Source organism: Pongo pygmaeus, chromosome 3 (genome assembly GCF_028885625.2).
Source record: "Pongo pygmaeus isolate AG05252 chromosome 3, NHGRI_mPonPyg2-v2.0_pri, whole genome shotgun sequence".
In the NCBI taxonomy this organism is placed as follows: Eukaryota; Metazoa; Chordata; class Mammalia; order Primates; family Hominidae; genus Pongo; species Pongo pygmaeus.
The window spans coordinates 181272285-181291672 of record NC_072376.2 but is presented as its reverse complement, the minus strand read 5'-3'; the positions used below and the strand labels follow the sequence as shown (position 1 = coordinate 181291672).

Here is a 19388-nt window from a genome sequence, read left to right as displayed (position 1 = left end):
CCGTGCCCGGCCTAACATGGAGTTTATTGATGCATTATAGTAAGGAGTGTAAACTAAGTGAGATAACTTAGATAACTTAGCTGAATATAGCTAAAACGCTTTTAAAATATATTTAAAGGTAATTTTTAATTTCTCAGGAGTACCTAGTTTTATAAAGACATTGAATGTATATTTTATTATGATTTTATATAGGTAAGAAAAAGATGATTCAGCAAATATTGATTATCATGAAATTATATGGTAAGGAGTCTGCAGTTATTTTTTAAAAAATCTTCAAATTCATCTGTCAGCTCTTTGCCAAACCACTCAATGACAGATTCAGGAAATGATAAAGTCACTTGCCTAAAGGGGGAATGAAATTTTATCATTTTATTTTAAAAAATAATACTAACTTGGTGATTTATTTTATACTTTGAATTATTGGTAATGTACCTAACATTTTCCTAACATGTACTTAAGTCCAAATCAATTTTCTGATATAAATTGCATTTGGAGTATTTGATATCAATTTTCTTCATTTAAAAAATGTAATAGCTACAAAGATAGAAGGAGTAAGAGAATTTTGATAATATAAAAAAACTTGAGCACATATGCCTAGGAGACCAAAATCCTTTAAAATTCATACTGTGTTTTATATTAAAATGAAAATTTTTGCTGAATAAATATGGTATGTTGAGCAGAAATCAGTTATGGGTTGCTCTGCACCAAACACATATTGATCTCCTTTCTGGAAAGTGAGGGTTGGTAGAAATTCTCATTCGATGGGTACATAGTAGAAAAAAACGTGGGAAACATCAAAGTGTTCATGTACCACCATAACAAGATTTTAAAATTGGTCCCTTTATAATTCAGTTTTCACTGAGGCTGTAACCTGATGGCAAAATAATAGCTGCCAAGAGCATTCACATTCCAAAGTGAAGAACAGGTTCCCTAGACCAGGTTTGCAAAGAAAATTATAAAAATCAGTGTTGTTTTTCATAGCCACTTACTAACCTAGATGAGGTTATAAAGGGGATTTATTCGGGTAGAGGTGATAGTGTTCTCTGAGACCTCCTTGTCCTGCCATGGGGAATGAGGTGGTGATGTCAGCATCAAGGAGTCCACCCAGAGAACTTGAAATGTGTACCATATTTGGGGAACACCTTAGGTGCACATTGAGAAATGTCTAAAGCTCAGATTGCGTGGCTACGTAGCTATTTTAAGTGAGAGGGTGGCTTCACAATGGATATCTGAATTCCAATAATTTGTTGCACTCCCAGAGTTTATTGGCACATAAGATGTGAGACTTTGCCACAGACTACATAAGTGCTACAAAGTAGGAGGAGTTGGCCATAAACCATTTTGAAGGGATGTGGCTCCAAATTCTCCTTTAGAAGGAATGACAGGAACTCTAAGAGGGAGCAGATTGATAAGAAGATGGCAAGAGAAGATTGTTTGCCATGAGAAATATCCTAAAAACCTATAATGGTCCCAAAGAAACATCTTTGAAAGCCATAGTGTATCAGTGCTAAATGACTATAATACCAGCTAAATGACACCAAATGTCAGAGGTGTTTCAAAAAGAGCAACTCCATCTTGAGTAGGGGTTGGGTAAAATAAGGCTGAGACCTCCTGGCCTGCATTCCCAGACAGTTAGGCATTCTAAGTCACAGGATGAGACAGGAGGTCAGCACAAGATACAGGTCATAAAGACCTTGCTGATACAAGGGGTTGCAGTAAAGAAGCCGGCTAAAACCCACCAAAATTAAGATGGCAATGAGAGTGACCGCTGGTCATCCTCACTGCTCATTATACTCTAGTTATAATACATTAACATACTAAAAGACACTCTCACCAGTGCCATCACAGTTTACAAATGCCATGGCAATGTCAGGAAGTTACCCCATATGGTCTAAAAAGGGGAACAATTTTTACCTTGACACAACATTACACATTTTAAATTTCTATAAATTTTTGTGAGTGCAAGTGACTTATGAACATTTAATTATCTAAGAGTAACAGAAAAGTAATGGTACTTCAATGGACTGGATGTTCATGTCTCCCAAAATTAATATGTTCAAGCCCTAACCCCCAATATAATGGTATTTGGAGATGAGGCCTTTGGGAAATAATTAGATGTAGATGAGGTCATGGGAATGGGTACCCTATGATGGGATTAGTATCTTTATGAGAAAAAGCTGAGTCTCCATCCCCTATGTAAAGATACAGCAAGAAAGTGGCCGTCTGCAAGCCAGGAAGAGGGCCCTCTGCAGACACTGAATTTGCTGATACCTTGATCTTGGACTTTCCAGCCTCCAGAACTGTGATAAATAAATTTCTGTTATTTCAGCTACCCAGTCTATGGTATTTTGTTATAGTAGCCTAAACTTACTAATATAGGACCTATGGAAAACTAGTCCTAGTGAGTTTCAATGAACAATTTAAGAATGAAATAAATGCACATGGTTTTTGCCTCCAGTAATTATCCTGAGTTTAATTAATTATACTATCTGATAAAAACATTTCAGTGTTGTTCAAAAATATATTTTAGGTAAAGGATAAATACAACAATTTCTCATCACTTTACATAATTGGAAAGTGAAATTAACAATGTCAGAGAGATATTCACTAAAAAATCTCTAAACACTTAAATTGCTCCTATTCTCCACTGAAACTCTTTGTTTCCTTGACTCTGTTGCCCCCTTTTATTGACATTCTTGGTCTAAATCTATTTTATCCTCAAAGAACTATTTAACAGTTTTGTACTCAAGTAAATCCATATTTTTTTCTTTTTTTATTGGTCTGCTTATATTACTGCCAATGGAATCCATATAAAAGGAATTCTAATGTGATAATTTTACAGTATACTTTGGTCTTTTGAAGAGGCTCTCAACTAACCTGCAATGTGGGGGATAATATTCCTAAGAACTCCATGAGGCTCTCCATACTTTTTGCCACTAACTTAAATGCCTCCATCTTTGAGGCATCTCATGGGCAACACATCTAAAAATAGCGGGAACTTTTATATGTAATGCATTTTATCCTATATGATTTAACTTTTTTTTCTGATTGGGAAGAGAAGGGCATAAAAAGAAGCATGCATCTATCAAGTAAGTGACAAACTGGAGCAAAAATCATGTATCATGTAACCAGAAAACATCTGATAATTATCTTCCCTGGACATTGTAAAAAATAAAGCACAGCCAGAAAATGTTACAACCTCCTCTCCATTTCTCTTGTGATAACAGACATAGATATCTCACTAAAGTAAGGCAGTAAAGCCGACTTGATTTTAAATCATCTTTGTTCCTTGCTGTACAAAGTGGTAAATTATTTTAACTCCCCTACTTCACACCTTGTAAAGTAAAAGTTGTAGACATTTTGCAAGTTTCAGTTACTATGAAGATTAATGAGATATGTATTTCAATTAATAGTAATTATCATTCATCCTATTTCTCTTCTTTCTTCTTCTTATAATTAGTACCTGTCTGGAATATCACACAGGTTTTGTTTTTTCTTCCAAGAGTTCCATGAAACACTATATTGTTTTCAAGAATCACACTGATATAAAATTAGAAATGCCTAGCTTAATTGAGTTGTAAAATTAAAACTTTAAGATTTTTACAGGTCCACAATCTATATTTTATCCATTTCCCACACATTATACTATAGAAATTCATAATAAATGTTTTTAAAATATCGTTGGCCCAAAATTGTTTGTACTTATTGTTGACCTATAATTGTTTGCATTGAAAAGTACCCAAGTAATAGGAATAGACAAAGATTTCATGACAAAGATACCAACAATTGCAACAAAGGCAAAAATTGACAAATGGGATCTAATAAATTACAACAAAAGAAGCTGTCAACATAGTAAACAATCTACAGAATGGGAGAAACTTTTGCAAACTATGCAGCTGACAAAGGTCTAACATCCAGCATTTATAAGCAACTTAAACATATCTACAAAGAAAAAACAAACAATTCCATGTTTGGAGTATGTGTGAAACACTCCAAAAAGTGGGCAAAGGACATGAACAGACACTTTTAAAAAGAAGACATATATGTGGCTAAGAGGCACATGAAAAAAAAGCTCATCACTGATTATTAGACAAATGCAAATGAAAACTACAATAAGATATCTCACACCAATCGGAATGGCTATTAATAAAAAGTCAAAAATAACAAATGCTGTTGAGCTTATAGAGAAAAAGGAATGCTTATATACTGTTGGTGGGAGTGTAAATTAGTTCAACCATTGTGGAAAACAATGTAGTGATTCCTGAAGGAGCTGAAAACAGAACTACTATTTGACCCAGCAATCCCACTACTGGGTATATACCCAAAGGAATATAAACCATTCTATCATAAAGACAAATGCATGTGTATGTTCACTATAGCACTATAGCACTATTCACAATAGCAAAGACATGAAATCAACCTAAATGCTTATCAATGGTAGACTGGATAAAGAAAATGTGGCACATATACAACATGGAATACTACATAGCCATAAAGAAGAATGAGATTGTGTGCTTTGCAGAAACATGGATGGAGCTGGAGGCCATTATCCTTAGCAAACTACCACAGGAAGAGAAAAACAAATATCCCATGTTCTCATTTATAAGTGGGAGCTAAATAATGAGAACACATGGACACATAGAAGGAACAACAGAAACTGGGGCATACTGGAGGCAGGTGGGTGGGAGAATGGAGAGAGTCAGGAAAAATAACTCAGGGGTAATAGCCTTAATACCTGAGTCACAAAGTAATCTGTACAGTGAATTCCCATGACACGAGTTTACCTGTATAACAAACCTGCACATGTACTCCTGAACTCAAAATAAAAGTTAAAAAAAAAAGTGCCCAAATCTACAGATCCCAAAAGCTTTCAAGACCACATGGACCTTTGCTGATCAAAACAAGAGAAGAAACAAATTCACTCATCTACATTTATCACACAATTCTGCCACTTTTAATACTCATATATTTCTGTGCCTAAAGGAAAATTTATAACATTAAATATATATATTAGAACAAAATAAAATTTAAGTTTTCACCTTAAGAAATTAGATAAATAATAGAAATTTACATGCAATGCAAGCAGGAGGTAGCAGATAATAAAGACGAGTAAAATCAATAAAATTAAAAAGAGAAAAATAAATAAAATGAAGTAAAGTTATTTGGATAACAATAAAATTGATAGAACTGTAGCCAATTTACAAAGAAAAACTAAGATACAAACTATAAACATAAAAATAGGTGACGACATTCCTACCAAAAGGAATGCTATGAATGATTCAATGCCCATATATATTCAATTTAAAGTTCTTGACAGACTAAAATTACCCAAACTCATTCAAGAAAAGCAGTTAACTTAAATTGCCTCATATCTATTGAGAAAATTGAATTTGTATTTAGAAACCTTTCAGCAAGAAAATCTCCAGCTTACATGGTTTTACTGGATATTTCTGCCAACCATTTAAGGAAGAAATAATACCAATTCCACCAAATTTTTTCTAGAAAATAGAAGAGAACACTTTCTGACTCATTTTATGAATCTAGATTATACTAATACAAAAACCAAATCAACATTACAAGGAAAGAAAATTGTAGGCTAGTAACCCTTATGAACATAAATGCAAATATGCCCAACATAATACAAGAAAATTCAATGTAGTAATATATAAAAAAGAGGATGTAGTACAACTTAGTTGTGTTTATCCCAATAATGCAAGACTGGCACAACGTTCAAAAATCAGTTTAGTTCACCTTATTAACAATTTAAGAAATAAAACTTATGTGGTCATCAAAACATGATGCAGAAAAAACACTTGACAAGTATAGCATCTATTCATGTTAAAAACTCAGCAAACTTAAAAGACAAAGCAACTTCATTAATTTGGTAAAAGATATCTACAAAAGCCCTACATCTAATATTTACTTAAAGGTGAAATATTGAATGCTTCACCTCCCTTTCCACCACCCCAGTGTGCTGTAGACTAGGAAGAAAGCAAGAATGTTATTTTTCATCACTTCAATACCATACCGAAAAATCTTAGGCAATGCAATATGAAAATTATAAGAAATAAGTATTACACATATTGGAATCGAAGAAACAGAATACTTCTGATAGTTATTAAAGAAGACTTAAATAAATAAAAATATGTACCATTTTCATGGCTAGAAAACTTAATATTGTTAAGATGCCAATTCTCCTTAAATTGGCCTACATTTTCAACAAAATCCCAGTAGAAATCCTGGCAGAATTTTGTGTCGATGTTGACAATTTTATTCAAAAATTTTTATGGAAATGCTAAATACCTAGAATAGCTGAAACAATTTTGAAAAGAAACTCCAAAATTGTGGAAGTAATGCTAATTGATTTTAAGAATTGTTATTATTAAGTCATAGTACTAATGAAACTCTGCTATTAGGTAACAATCTTAAAGTATAGCTTGATTGGACAGAATAAAGAATCTAGACTCACATAAATGCAGACAAGTAACTTTTGACAAAGTAGTGAAAACAATTCGATAGAGAAAAAACAGTTTTCCCAAGAAATGGTACTATAAAAATTGAAGATTCATACAAAAAAAAAGCTTGACCTATACTTCATGCCTTATACAAAAATTGATTCAAAATTTGTCATAGACCTAAATAGAAATGTAAGTCTATAAAACTTCTAGAAGAAAAATATAGGAAAAAATCTACATGACTTGGGTCAGTGAAAGAATTTTTAGAAATGACAACAAAAATATGATCCATAATGAAAAAATAAATTAGACTTTGTCAAAACTGAAAACTTTTGCTTGGTGAAAAGCACTGTTAAAGGACTGAAAAGACAATCCACAGAAAGAAAGGAAAGGTGTGTAAGTTACATTTTCATAAAATGTTTACTCCAGAATATGTATAGGACGATATAAATAAACAAAGAAAATGATATAAAAATAGGGAAGTATTTTAAACAAACACATTCACAATGAAGGTATAGTAAATGAACACATGAAGATATGATCAATATCATTACCCATAAAGAAATGCAAAGTAAAACTACAATGATATTCTACTGTAATATATTGCTGGTGAGAATGCAAAATTGTATAGTCACTTTGGGAAAACAGTTTGCCAGTTTTTTCTAAAGCTAAACGTACTGTTACCATATGACCTAACAATCTCGCTCCTAAGTGTTTACCCAAAAGAAATGGAAACATAACTGCACTCAAAAACTTTAACTTGATATGTTTATAGCAGCTTTGTTTATAATCACTAAATCCTGAAACAACCCATAGTTTATCCATTCAAACTGTGAATAGATAAACAAATTATGGTACATCCATGCAACAGACAGCGACTCAGCAATAAAATGGCAGAACTATTGATTAATACAATATGAATAAGGGTTAAATGTGTTCTACTAAGTGGAGGAAGCCATATCCAAAAGGTTCAATAGTTATGATTCTGTTCGTATGACATTCTGGAGAAGGTGAAACTATAGCAGCGGCAAACAGTGCAATATTTGCCAGAGTTTGGAGTTTGGGGTCAGTAGCTGACTACAGGCAGGCAGTGTGGTGGAATTTTTGGATAATGGAAGTCTTCTATAAGGAAATGTGGCATTGGATACATGACTTAAATCATAAAATTTTATACCACAAAAAGCACATTTTGGTAAATGTAAGTTTAACAAAATCAACAAAGATGTATGGGAAATCCAACAGAAAATGCAGTTTGTAGCAAATTTATCTATTTATATGACAAATAAATCTCATAACCACAATAAGCTCAGTGGAGAGAGGGGATGTGCCCTAAGTAACTTTAGAAAATAGTGTTTTGACTGAACTGTAAAGCTAAAAATAAAAATAATCCAAACAATGTACTCCTCTTGGTAAAGTTGTTTCTCACAGAGTAATGGCTTAGGAAGTTTTAAACTACATGTATGGTAGGGTTAAACAAATCAGCAAACATGTTTCAGATATTGATAGTCTTAGTTTTCACTGTCTGAGAAAGAAGTAACAAATAATGGTGAAGGTTAGAACAGTGTTGTTGATTAGATTGGAGGTATTAGTATGAAGATAGATGGTAGATAGATGTATAGATAGAGACAGAGAAATAGATAAGTAGGAAGGTAGATGGAGACATGCATACATGCAAACATATATGCATACACATGTACAAAAGTAAATATAGATGTGTACAGATAAATGGGTTAGTATACACACATATTTTTTGCTCTGTACTCTTAAGAGGGCATATAAACAGTGATATCCCAGTAGCAATGAGTATAACTAGTATCCAGATCTTGGTTTTAAATATCGGTCTTCAATTAAAGGAATCAGGGCTTTTTGGAGAAGTGGTTAATTCCAGGGCTGGAATAAGAAAAAATACAAGATTAGATGAACACATCTTGTAGCTGTAAGTAAGGAAAAGCTTCCCCCTGCCCTCTACCAAACAAACAAACAAACAAACAAACAAACAAAAAAAAAAACCAAAGAAAAGAGAAAAGAAATGTCAAAAATAAGACTAAGCCTAAAAGTGTTCCCAATGGCCATTAGCTCCTGGGAGCAGTGTATTAGTTCATTCTCACATTGCTATAAAGAAATATCTGACGCTGGGTAATTTATAAAGAAAAGAGGTCTCATTGACCCACAGTTCCACAGGAACAGGAAGCATGATGCTGGCACGGGCTCAGCTTCTGGGGAGGCCTCAGGAAACTTACAATCATGGAGGAGGGCAAAGGGGCAGCCAGCACATCACACAGCCAGAGAAGGAAAATGAGAGAACCAAGTGGGAGGTGCTACACACTTTTAAGCAACCAGATCTTGCAAGAACTCACTCTCATGAGAACAGCACCAAGGGAATAGTACTAAACCATTCATGAGAAACAGCCCCCACTATCCAATCACCTCCCACCAGGCCCCACTTTCAATTCCTGGAATTACAATTCTACATGAGATTTGTTGGGGACACAGATCCAAACCATATCAAGCAGGAAACCAAAAGATCAGCAGAAAAACTGGTATAATCTAAACAATATCTGTGGTTCAGTTAATTGCACTGTGCTTATTTTAATATCCTGTTTTGATAACTTCAATATGGTTATATAAAATGTAAACATTAGGGAAAGCTGGGGGAAGGGTAATTAAAATTATGAATTATTTTGACGACTTTTTTCTTGTAAATCTGAAATGTTCCCAAAACAAAAAGATTAAACATAGTATTTTTAGGTGCATATCTAGTCTCATAAAACCAAATATGGCAAACTTTTAAATCAGAAATTGCCACATTGGTTTGAATTTAGCTTCAAGCTGTATAGTTTGACAAAATAATTTCACAAGAATTACAACTGTAAAATTAAGATAGAGGTTCAAACGTGAGAATAATAATGAGTTGTAGCAGGAAACAGATACCAGTTGTTTTTGTCTTCACTTTGAAGAGCACCCCATACAAGAGAGAGAAGCAGAGCACTTAGAGCTAAAGATGAAGGAACCTGTATGAGAGGCTTAAGGAGGGAACAAGTTTGTCAATAGAAAGACAGGTGACAATCATCTTAACCATATGGAAATGTCCTGCCTCACACATTGTCATAGTGAGGTGACAGAAAGCCTTACAGGGAAGTACAAGTTTATGATGAATCTGTTTTATATCCCACTCTAAGGAAAGAATGTTCTTGTAAATCAAAATCAGATGAGAGAAGAATAAGCTACATTGCCAATAAAGCTAAGTATTTTTGAAAATTCAACCTGTCTACATGTCTCTCTAAATCAGACTTAAAAAATCTAGATTAAAAACATGACTAAATGTAAGAAAAGTTAATCTGATGCTTTTAATTACAATACACCATTTGACTAGTTTTCTGAGTTTAGTGCACCTATCTTAATTTCTACGACTGATTCTAGATTACGTGAATTTTTGTTTGAAAACTTTCTCAATATGCAAAAAGCATTGAGAAAGAACAAAAAGGAGATGAACCTAGATTATAAAGCTGAACTCTTGCATGTTGTAGGAGAGAGAAAGAAGCCTAATATTTGAAAGGGACTAACTCACTTGTTTCTCTGTTATTGTTGGCAGACAGTTTATATGTAACCCTGTGATTCTGAGAGGAGGTATTATTTGATACTGATTTCCCTCTGCCAAATGACTAAAATAACATTTTATAAAAACCATTTCTGTCTCTGAAGCATTCAGAGACATATGGATCATATATTAAAAAAAAGAGCAAGTCCACTAAGTCATGAAATTAGAAGTCATTGAATATCTTGAAGGAAAACCAAGCATAGCCGCCCACAGTCATTCTAGTATTCACAATATCTGGAATGAAACAAAAGAAGAACCAGCAGGGAGTGAGATCTCGAAGAGTTTCTTCTGGTACTTAAGTTGTATTAGGTTCAGTTGTAACCATTGTTACATGAAAAAGTCTTACTTCAAAACCACTAATTACCTTTCACTGATGGTTCATGAATCTAACCCTTTTCTACTGTGAAGGGACTACTGTATTCACTGTGAATATTTACGTTTCTATATGTGAGTTGCACTCTTGATTAAACACACAGCAGTCAGCCCACAGGTGAGGAAAGGTACACAGAAGGTGCATGTGTCCCCAGGTACTGACGCCTCTGTCTTTCGGCACCTTTGACCGTTTTCTTACTTACCTTTTCAAACAATATTTTCAGACTGGCAACTAAATGAATGCCTAGCAGAATATGTACATTTATTCAATATCTCCAAAGGGTTGAACAATAATCAAGAAGTTTACTACTGTACTAATGGCAACAATAAAAGAATAACCCACCAATAAAATACAATATGATTTACATATTTTAAAACGATTACTAATACACAGTACTAAGAATGCTATATCTGCTGTGGTTAAAGTGCTTTCTTTTTACATAACTGAAAAAGTATTACTACAATGCCTTCCATTCTGCCTTATTTATAAAATGGTAGAAATGTTTTAATTAAGAGATAGAATGATAAAATTCATGAAGACATTCTGTTGCTTTATTATTACAAATTGCTACCAAATAAAGATGAAAAGCCAATCCAAAGTTGCTGTGAGTGAAGTTGATTCCCACTGTATCTATAATAGGGTATATAAAACACATTATCTTGTGTGGATTTACTTTTATGTTTTATATGTGATACTTGTAATAGTCTTTTTTTTTTTTCTGGTTCCTTCTAGCATAATTCCCCAGAATGTCTACAGGACATAAATAAAAGTGTAACTGAGGAAGAATATATTCATAACTGTGTAGTGTAAGACTGTGATACTGGCAAAGAAAAATAGGCCCCAGGAAGCAAGTTTTACTCTGCCTTTGATTACAAATGCATGTCCAAAAGCTATGAGTAAAGTCTTACAAATAGCTGGAGACTATTTAGAAGAAGCTGATGCTGGGAGATTGATAGCATAAACTCTGAAATCTCTTTTTAAAAATTATTGCAAACCCTTCCTTTTGGATGAATCAGGCTGAGCTACTTCTGATTACAAATAATTTCTACTGATAGAAGAACGCTAAGGTAGATAAGGGTCGGATGTTGGTGTGTGAGGCTGTACTGAAAAATGAAAAGTTGGTAAGTAATGACCTTAAAATGACTCCTTTCTTTCTGCTTTTTCCTTTCCACCTAATTGGGGAAATAAATGACTCATTAAACTAACTATGATTCATACTGCTTAAACATAATTTCTGAAGACTTCACCTTAAGGGTTAAGGAAAGAAGTATGTTCTTAACGCTTGTCATTTGTGATAATCTAATGACTTTCTTCCTTTACTGTTTGTTAAATACGTTGATTAATTAGGAAAAATTAAAAAAAGAACATATAGTTAACCATCTTTCTTTTTAATTTCAAGAGTGCCTTAGATTTAAAGTAATACTTATTTAAATGGGCACACTGTACTAATGTTAATGGTATAAGTACAATATCAAAATAACAGATAATTTTATAATAATCTCAAAAACTAGCCAATTCAAGAGAAACCAACATATCTAGAGAGGTGTTCTAACTTCTCACTTGGAAAAATGCAAGTGATTCTACAAATTGAAGTCTTCTTATTTTTCTAGCTATTATGATAAATTAAGAACTTGCAAACCGAGATGGCTTTCTCAAAATATCCTCTTTGCTGACATTTACCTCCTATTCCATTACTTTGTCTAATTTCAGAGTGAGTATGAATCCTATACATCAATGAAATACATGTTTCAAGAGGGCAGGGTTTATGAAAATCATATTTATGACAATCATATTTATTACTGTCTGACCAGTACCTGGAGGTGGGACCAGGGACACCAGGTAGGAAGCCACTGCGGAAGTTGGCAGGCAATGATAATGTAAGGTATGAGAGAACCTGAGCCAAAGATAATAGCAAGGCTTAATTTTTTTTAACTTTCCTTTTTCTGTACTAATAAGAGGATGAGTTTCTACTCACTGAGTAGACACTTGGTTACAGGAATCCGGGGTTCATGCATAAGTTCTGGGTTGAGACATAAATTCAGAAAAGAGTCTGTATATAGAATGTAATTAAAACCATTATATTGGATGTTATGACCAAAGGAGAGGCTGCAAGGAGGAAGGAGAAGAGTTTCAAGAATTTAGCCCTGGAATATTTCTGGCAAAGGCAATTGTGTCTAATAACACCCTCTAATAACACCCGTATATCTAGTAAGATGAGAGGAGAGGATTAGGCATGGGATTTACCCATATGAAGGTCATCGTTTACCTTAATAAGAGCAGTTCAGGCAGGGCATTTGAGAAAGAAACCTAATGAGTGGAAACGGAAAGAATTGAAGGAGAAGAAATGTATACAATGGGTGTAACACATGTTTGAGGAGTTTTACCATAATAAAGAAGATAAGTTACCAGAAATTGAAGTAAGTGGGTTTATGAAATTTTTTTTGCATGATACAATCTACTTACAAATAAACATTATGCTAAGTACAAGAGAAAATTTATTTCCCCCATGAAACTTTTGTTGTTTCTCAAATTTCTTTATAAAATTTGGGACTGTTGTATATATACACATACATATATGCTTATGTATGTATTGTATATACATATGTATGTATATACACATACATATATGCTTATGAATGTACCGTGTATACATATATATGTATATACACATACATATATGCTTATGTATGTATTGTATATACATATATGTATCTACACATACATATATGCTTATGTATGTATTGTATATACATATATATATGTATATATGCATTGTATTAGTAATGGATACAAACTTAACCTCCCCTCTAGAAACAGTGCATTGGGCTGCTGAAGGCCAGGGGTTTTGAATTAGACAGAGTTGGATTCAAGCTTTGGCACTGGTACTAAATAAAACTGTGAATAATAATAGCTCATCTTTTTGGGATGCTTCTATGCTCCAGATACTCTTCTTGGTGCTTTATATGCCCAGCCCCTAGATTAAAAGCAATCTATGGTTGTTATAATGGTATATTTTAAAAAATTAGCAACATGTATGCATGCCACTTCAAGGAAAAAGTTAAATTTAATTTTTCCAATCCAACTCTTATTAGTTCTACAGAAGCTTCAGTAAAAGTTGAAGCCATAACAGCATGATTCATAACTTTTGTTGAATCAAAGTGTGTAAAGTTCAGACCATGTAGCCTTGTGATAGTGAAAAGCAATCTAAAGTATGAATAACCTTTTAATAATATTTGCTCAGTAAGTCATATTGCAGATAAACAATCAAAGTCAGATTTCTTGGATGGAAGTTTTTGTCCTGGGAATTACTTTCTATAGGAAAAGACAGTCTTGAAAATAATCTTGCCTTATCAACAGCCTCTCCTCCAATGAGATGTCTTGTCAGTCTGCAATCACTCCCAGGTAATATGCCCTGAATTCATTTCTGATTTATGGAGTGCTTTTCCTTCGCTACATGTAATCCACTGCTAAAAACCAATGCATTTATTTTTATTCTAGTTAGGCTAAAATGCCGTATGTCTCATTGCCCATAGTAGACACTGCCTAACATGCTGTTGCCTGACTTTGGTGCTCTTGAGCTATTCTGAGGCAAACTCATGAGTCAAAGCATCTTTGTAAAGATACCGCTGCTAAGTTTTTCTCGTTTAACTGGGGTCACAAAGAATAATCATACCTAGGCATTTTTTTCTCTCTCTCATTGTGGTAGAAATGATTTTGGAGTTACACAGGATCCTATGTATCTGTCACCTCCTGGCTTTAAACTCCTGGGAAAAGTATTTAATTTTTCTGAACCTTAGTATTTTCATCTGGAAAAAGGGGATGATAATATTGTCCTAGAAGTTTGCAAACACAAAAATAATATATATAAAACATTTGGGTAGAATATCTAGTACTTCCAAAAGAACTTCAAACCTTTGCATGTTAAATGGTATTCTTATAGGACAATTTGCTGTGAAGATTAAATTAAACAAGGTATGGATGATGTATATAGACACTCAGTAAATTATTATTATAATTTCTATATGTTTGTATAATACATAATGCTATTTTAGGTAAGAAATATGATATCAACATGTATCCTACTTTTCATACTGCTATGATTAACATTTTCTGTCAGTCAATAAATATGATAGAAATAGGAAAAAGTGTCAAAAGGGTAGAAAAGGGAATAGGATTAAAGTTAACTCTAATCCTATTAGAGGTCAAAAGGAAGGGTATCATCTAAGAAATGAATCTATAGTAAATAAGATGCTACTGTATGAAAAAGGGGGATCAGTTGATGACAAAACAAGACAAAATCAGTGAACAATTTTTACAAGAAAATTGTATTCTAAAGAGGCAGGTGTATTCTAAAGAGACATTATATATTAATAAAAAGAATTTGAACCTAGGGCCGTAGAGATATCTGGGTTTAGATCCTGACTTGGGCAAGTACACTGTATAGTAAAATTTCCTCCATTCAAAGAGAGCTATTATAATATTATAATAATATCTTCCTACAAGGTGATTTATATCTGACTAATATATCAAAACTCAGGCTTGCAATAATCTCTTAATTAAACCTTGCTTTTGAAAGATGGTCTTACAGTCAAGCACGTAAGTAAAATACACTATTGCACCAAAGATAAATTTCCTTCTTAATGTAACAAGCACACTTAAACTACCTTAATCACTGGGGCCCACCTAACCCCATAAATATAGGAAGTAATTTTAACATATTATGTATGTTTATCTCCTACAGAACTGTAACCATTTTTCCATGATTCTTGTCTCTTGCTTGAAGTATATTTAAATTTTCTATACTTTGTAACAGAGTAATGCACTACCTATCTCTGCGGTAGTGCTCTGAAAAATGATAACCATTTTATATCAAGTGTATAAGTTCAGATGTTATATATACTGCATCAGGACTGCCAAATAAGGAGGATCTAGGGACGTATCTTTAACAAACAACTCAGTCAATTACTACTCACATTATAAAATAAGAAATTACTTGTCAACAGAAGAGCCTGTCTCTTGCTTGAGAACATCAGATTAAAGAGATAAGCTTGGCCTCAAATATTGGCCTTTTTGACGCTAAATTCTGACCACTGGGGTCATATACCTTAAGATAGAAAATTACTTTAAACTATACTGATATTGATTATGTAAAACCATTTTACCATCCACACTTGCTGAGATTATACATAAAACATAACATTCACCTCTAAAATAGCTAATCAAAAGTACTTAAAATGGATTCTTAGGTATGCTCAAATCCAAATCTTTAATCTTCAGTTTTCTTCATTTGCTTCAGAAGCATAGCAAATAATTGCATTTAAAAAAAATCTTGTTATCATGGTAATGTTTAATAATCCCAGAAATATAATTTAAATATTCTATAAATGTTTCTTTTGAAAAATGGGCATATAAATAGTAATGTTAGACCGCACAATGCATAGAATATAATAGTAATTACTCCCAAATAATTATACTCAAATGGACAGAAAGAGAAAACAATAGGCATTTGCAAATTTAATCATTTACTATGCTGGCCTAATTACTTGATACATTTTTTCTCTGTAGTGAAATATGACCACCTGACAATTAATAAAACAATAATGGTAACTTTCAACTGCAAAATGAGATCTTGAAATCTTAAGATGAAATTAAGATTGTTAAACTAACAGTGATGGAAAATAGCCGCCTTTTAAGTCCTAATTCAATATTTATCTGAAGAAACACAATACATAAGTAAAATTTTCCTGCATTGATTACTTTGTATGAGTAAACAATATGTTTTGTGCGCCAAAGTTTAACAAAATAATTATGCTATAATTTTTTTGCATAAAAGTTCCCAGAAAGTTGTTTTTTGTTTTTTGAGATGGAGTCTCGCTCTGTCGCCCAGGCTGGAGTGCAGTGGCGCGATCTCGGCTCACTGCAAGCTCCGCCTCCCGGGTTCACGCCATTCTCTTGCCTCAGCCTCCTGAAAGTATTTTTTATAATATAGATTTGTAAAGAATCATCATTGACACACATAGACTTGTATATAATTTCTAAGACCACAAGGCATAAATTCACATTTGTATATAATTTTCAAGACCATGTGAAATGGAGACCTTTTCATATAAAGCATATTCAGACAACTTAATGTTCATGTTGGCTTTTGAAAAAGTGAATGACTATTAGAGCAGTTGGACTAAAATGATTCAGACAAGGCCAAAAGAAAAAAAAGACCAAATCTTGTTATATATTGCTTCTATTCAACAGAAAATTATTCAGAAATAAGCTATCTTCTAAAGAAAGCATGGACTTAAAATAAAATTAATAGTCAAAATTATTTTAATTTTTTATAGATAGAAATAAATATTGAGATAAAAATCTTATGATAACTTCAGTTAGAATTCTGAATCAAATTACATATGAAAGTAGGGACAACTAACTTGCCTCTGTGGGATAATATGATGTTTCAAAATTAGCATGGATTTAAGATTTCATAATATTAACTCTGTTTAATAGTTATATTGAAGACCCACTAATTAAAAATTTAATAAAAACAAATTAAAACAATATTTTCTGTTAAAAACGTCAAAAAACACAAATGAAATTTTATAAATAAATTTTCAAAACAGTGAAAAGCTTTACAGAAATAAGCATTATACTCACATAGTCTCCACAAAACATTTTGATGGTAATCGTTAACTTCAGGGATGAAAATATTTGATCAATTGCATAAACTTGTTTCACTGTGAAGCCAGAAAGAATTGAGGTTCACTGTTAAATCAAACCTAAATATGTTCACTGTTCACCTCAGACTCAGGCAAGAAAATGTAAAAGCAAATCTGGATACAGCATGACTTGAGATACTGTATTTATACTTAGTTATCAGTCATAGGTGAGTAGGCAGAATTATTGCACAAAATAAATAGAACCATTAACCTAATCCCCAGTTGTATGTTGATTTAAGACACATAAAGTAGCCAACTAATGAAAGAAATGTAATCTTTTGAAAAAGCTGATGACTTATGGAAAGCTAAGTTGATTACCCATAAAGTTAATCATTTATTTTCTGATTAATTGTTGTTAACATGGAAACTCTTTCAGGTGCTCCAGCCCTAGTTTCCTATCTTAAATTGCTAGGTTCTACGTGTATCCATACAATTTTAAAAAAATATTTCAACTACTGTTTATCTGCTCTTATATTAAAAAATAATGTATTTAGGGGCTGGGCCTGGTGGCTCATGTGTCTAATCCCAGCACTTTGGGAGGCTAAGGCAGGCAGACCACTTGAGGTCAGGAATTCGAGACCAGGCTGCCCAACATGGTGAAACCCCATCTCTACTAAAAATACACAAATTAAAAAAAAATTATTTTAAATATATTTAGAAAAGAATTCATTATCCACCAATAAAAGTCTTTGGAGAAATATATTCACCATCATTTTTTGCACTTAATTTTCCTATATTTATATATATGTAATTTTAATATTTAACTATTGCATTTTAAGGAAACAAATTTTAGAAAAACTTGTAAAGTTCAATATAGTGTTGGAAACTATCTAGATACATTCATATATCATTCCAAAAATAACAAAATGAATCTGTGTTATATTATTTTACTGCTACTTGCTATTTATTGAACAATATGGTGTTCATTTATAAAAATTTTAAAATACTTTGAATAAGAATTAGGAGCAAATAATCCTTTATTGAAAGAACAAAATACTACAAGACAAGTGTCAACTGATCAGCATCCATAGGTCTAGAACTACCCAAAATAATTCTGATGTTAAAATATGAGTAAAAGCCATGAAGCAGGATGTATTTATATAATACATACACACACACACACACACAAACACAAATATATATATATACATATATATATATATAAAATGAGCAACTATATATATATATTCTTCAGCATTCAATTTATAATATTATCTGATTACCTTACCAATATACCTGGTACTATGAGAGATATATAGAACCATGCTGCTTGGCTCAAAAACATTAAAATCTAGTAGGTCCTACTATGTATGTGTATGTGTCTGTGTATGAATCAGGGTCTTGTGTTTTTGCTATGTAGACAGCATATAGCAATTATAAAATTGTATAATTTATATTGTATAATTGCTATAATTGTATAATTTATATTGTATAATTGCTATATGTAGACAGCATATAGCAATGATAAAATAATAGATATACTTATTAAAACTATAGGATTCAGAATTAGAAACAAAAGAAGAATTTTTAACTACAATTATTTTTTAATTAGAAACAATAGAAGAGTTTTCAACTACAATGATTTTTTATGATTATTTTAGTAAGTTGCAGGTCTTATGGCTTTTATTATAGACTAAATATGTGAATATGAACAAAAATTGTCAAAATATTTGAGACCAAAATCCTTTCCCTAAGATTATTAGATAATTCAGAGAAAAGAGATTTGATAATAATCCCTAATTCTCTCCCAGATAATAGTTACTTAATGTATAATTTTATTCATCATTATTTTGTGATTTAGCTTTTAAAAAACATATCCTTAAGGGAAATTATGATATCAGGTATTTGGTTTATAATATTCCATGGAAAAGAGGGTCATGAGACATCTTTTGATACCAGTGTGGCAAAATCTTGAAAACTATTGGGAAAGATGGTAGTTAATTAGTTAATATAATTCTATTTTATGTTTATGAAAATTTCCCTGATGAAAATTTTAAAATGTTTGGTTGTAACTTATTTACTTTTACTGAACTATCATTTGATTATCTACAACCTGTACAGTAATAAATGTTATCAATAATAAAGCTTTTCCTCTATTCTAAACATTGTTTCAAGTCAATATACTTGTATAAATTAATTCTTACAGCAACTCTATTAGCTTGGTACTGTTATTGCCCATATTTTATCCACAGCATAGATAGATAGTAGAGAGGAAATGGAATTACTCTGTAGTCAAGAATGTTGCCTAAAATGTC

At 32.4% G+C, this 19388-nt stretch overlaps 1 protein-coding gene across 1 annotated transcript in view; it reads right to left on the bottom strand.

Moving 5' to 3' along the window:
* Positions 1-17253, bottom strand: part of ANXA10 (annexin A10) — a 99958-nt gene extending 82705 nt beyond the window's left edge. Inside the window, exon 1 of the mRNA XM_054485747.1 lies at positions 17072-17253. Coding sequence (XP_054341722.1) covers positions 17072-17089 — 18 coding nt within the window. The 5' untranslated portion in view covers positions 17090-17253. The remainder of the gene's footprint in view (positions 1-17071) is intronic.
* Between the last annotated feature and the right edge of the window lie 2135 nt (positions 17254-19388).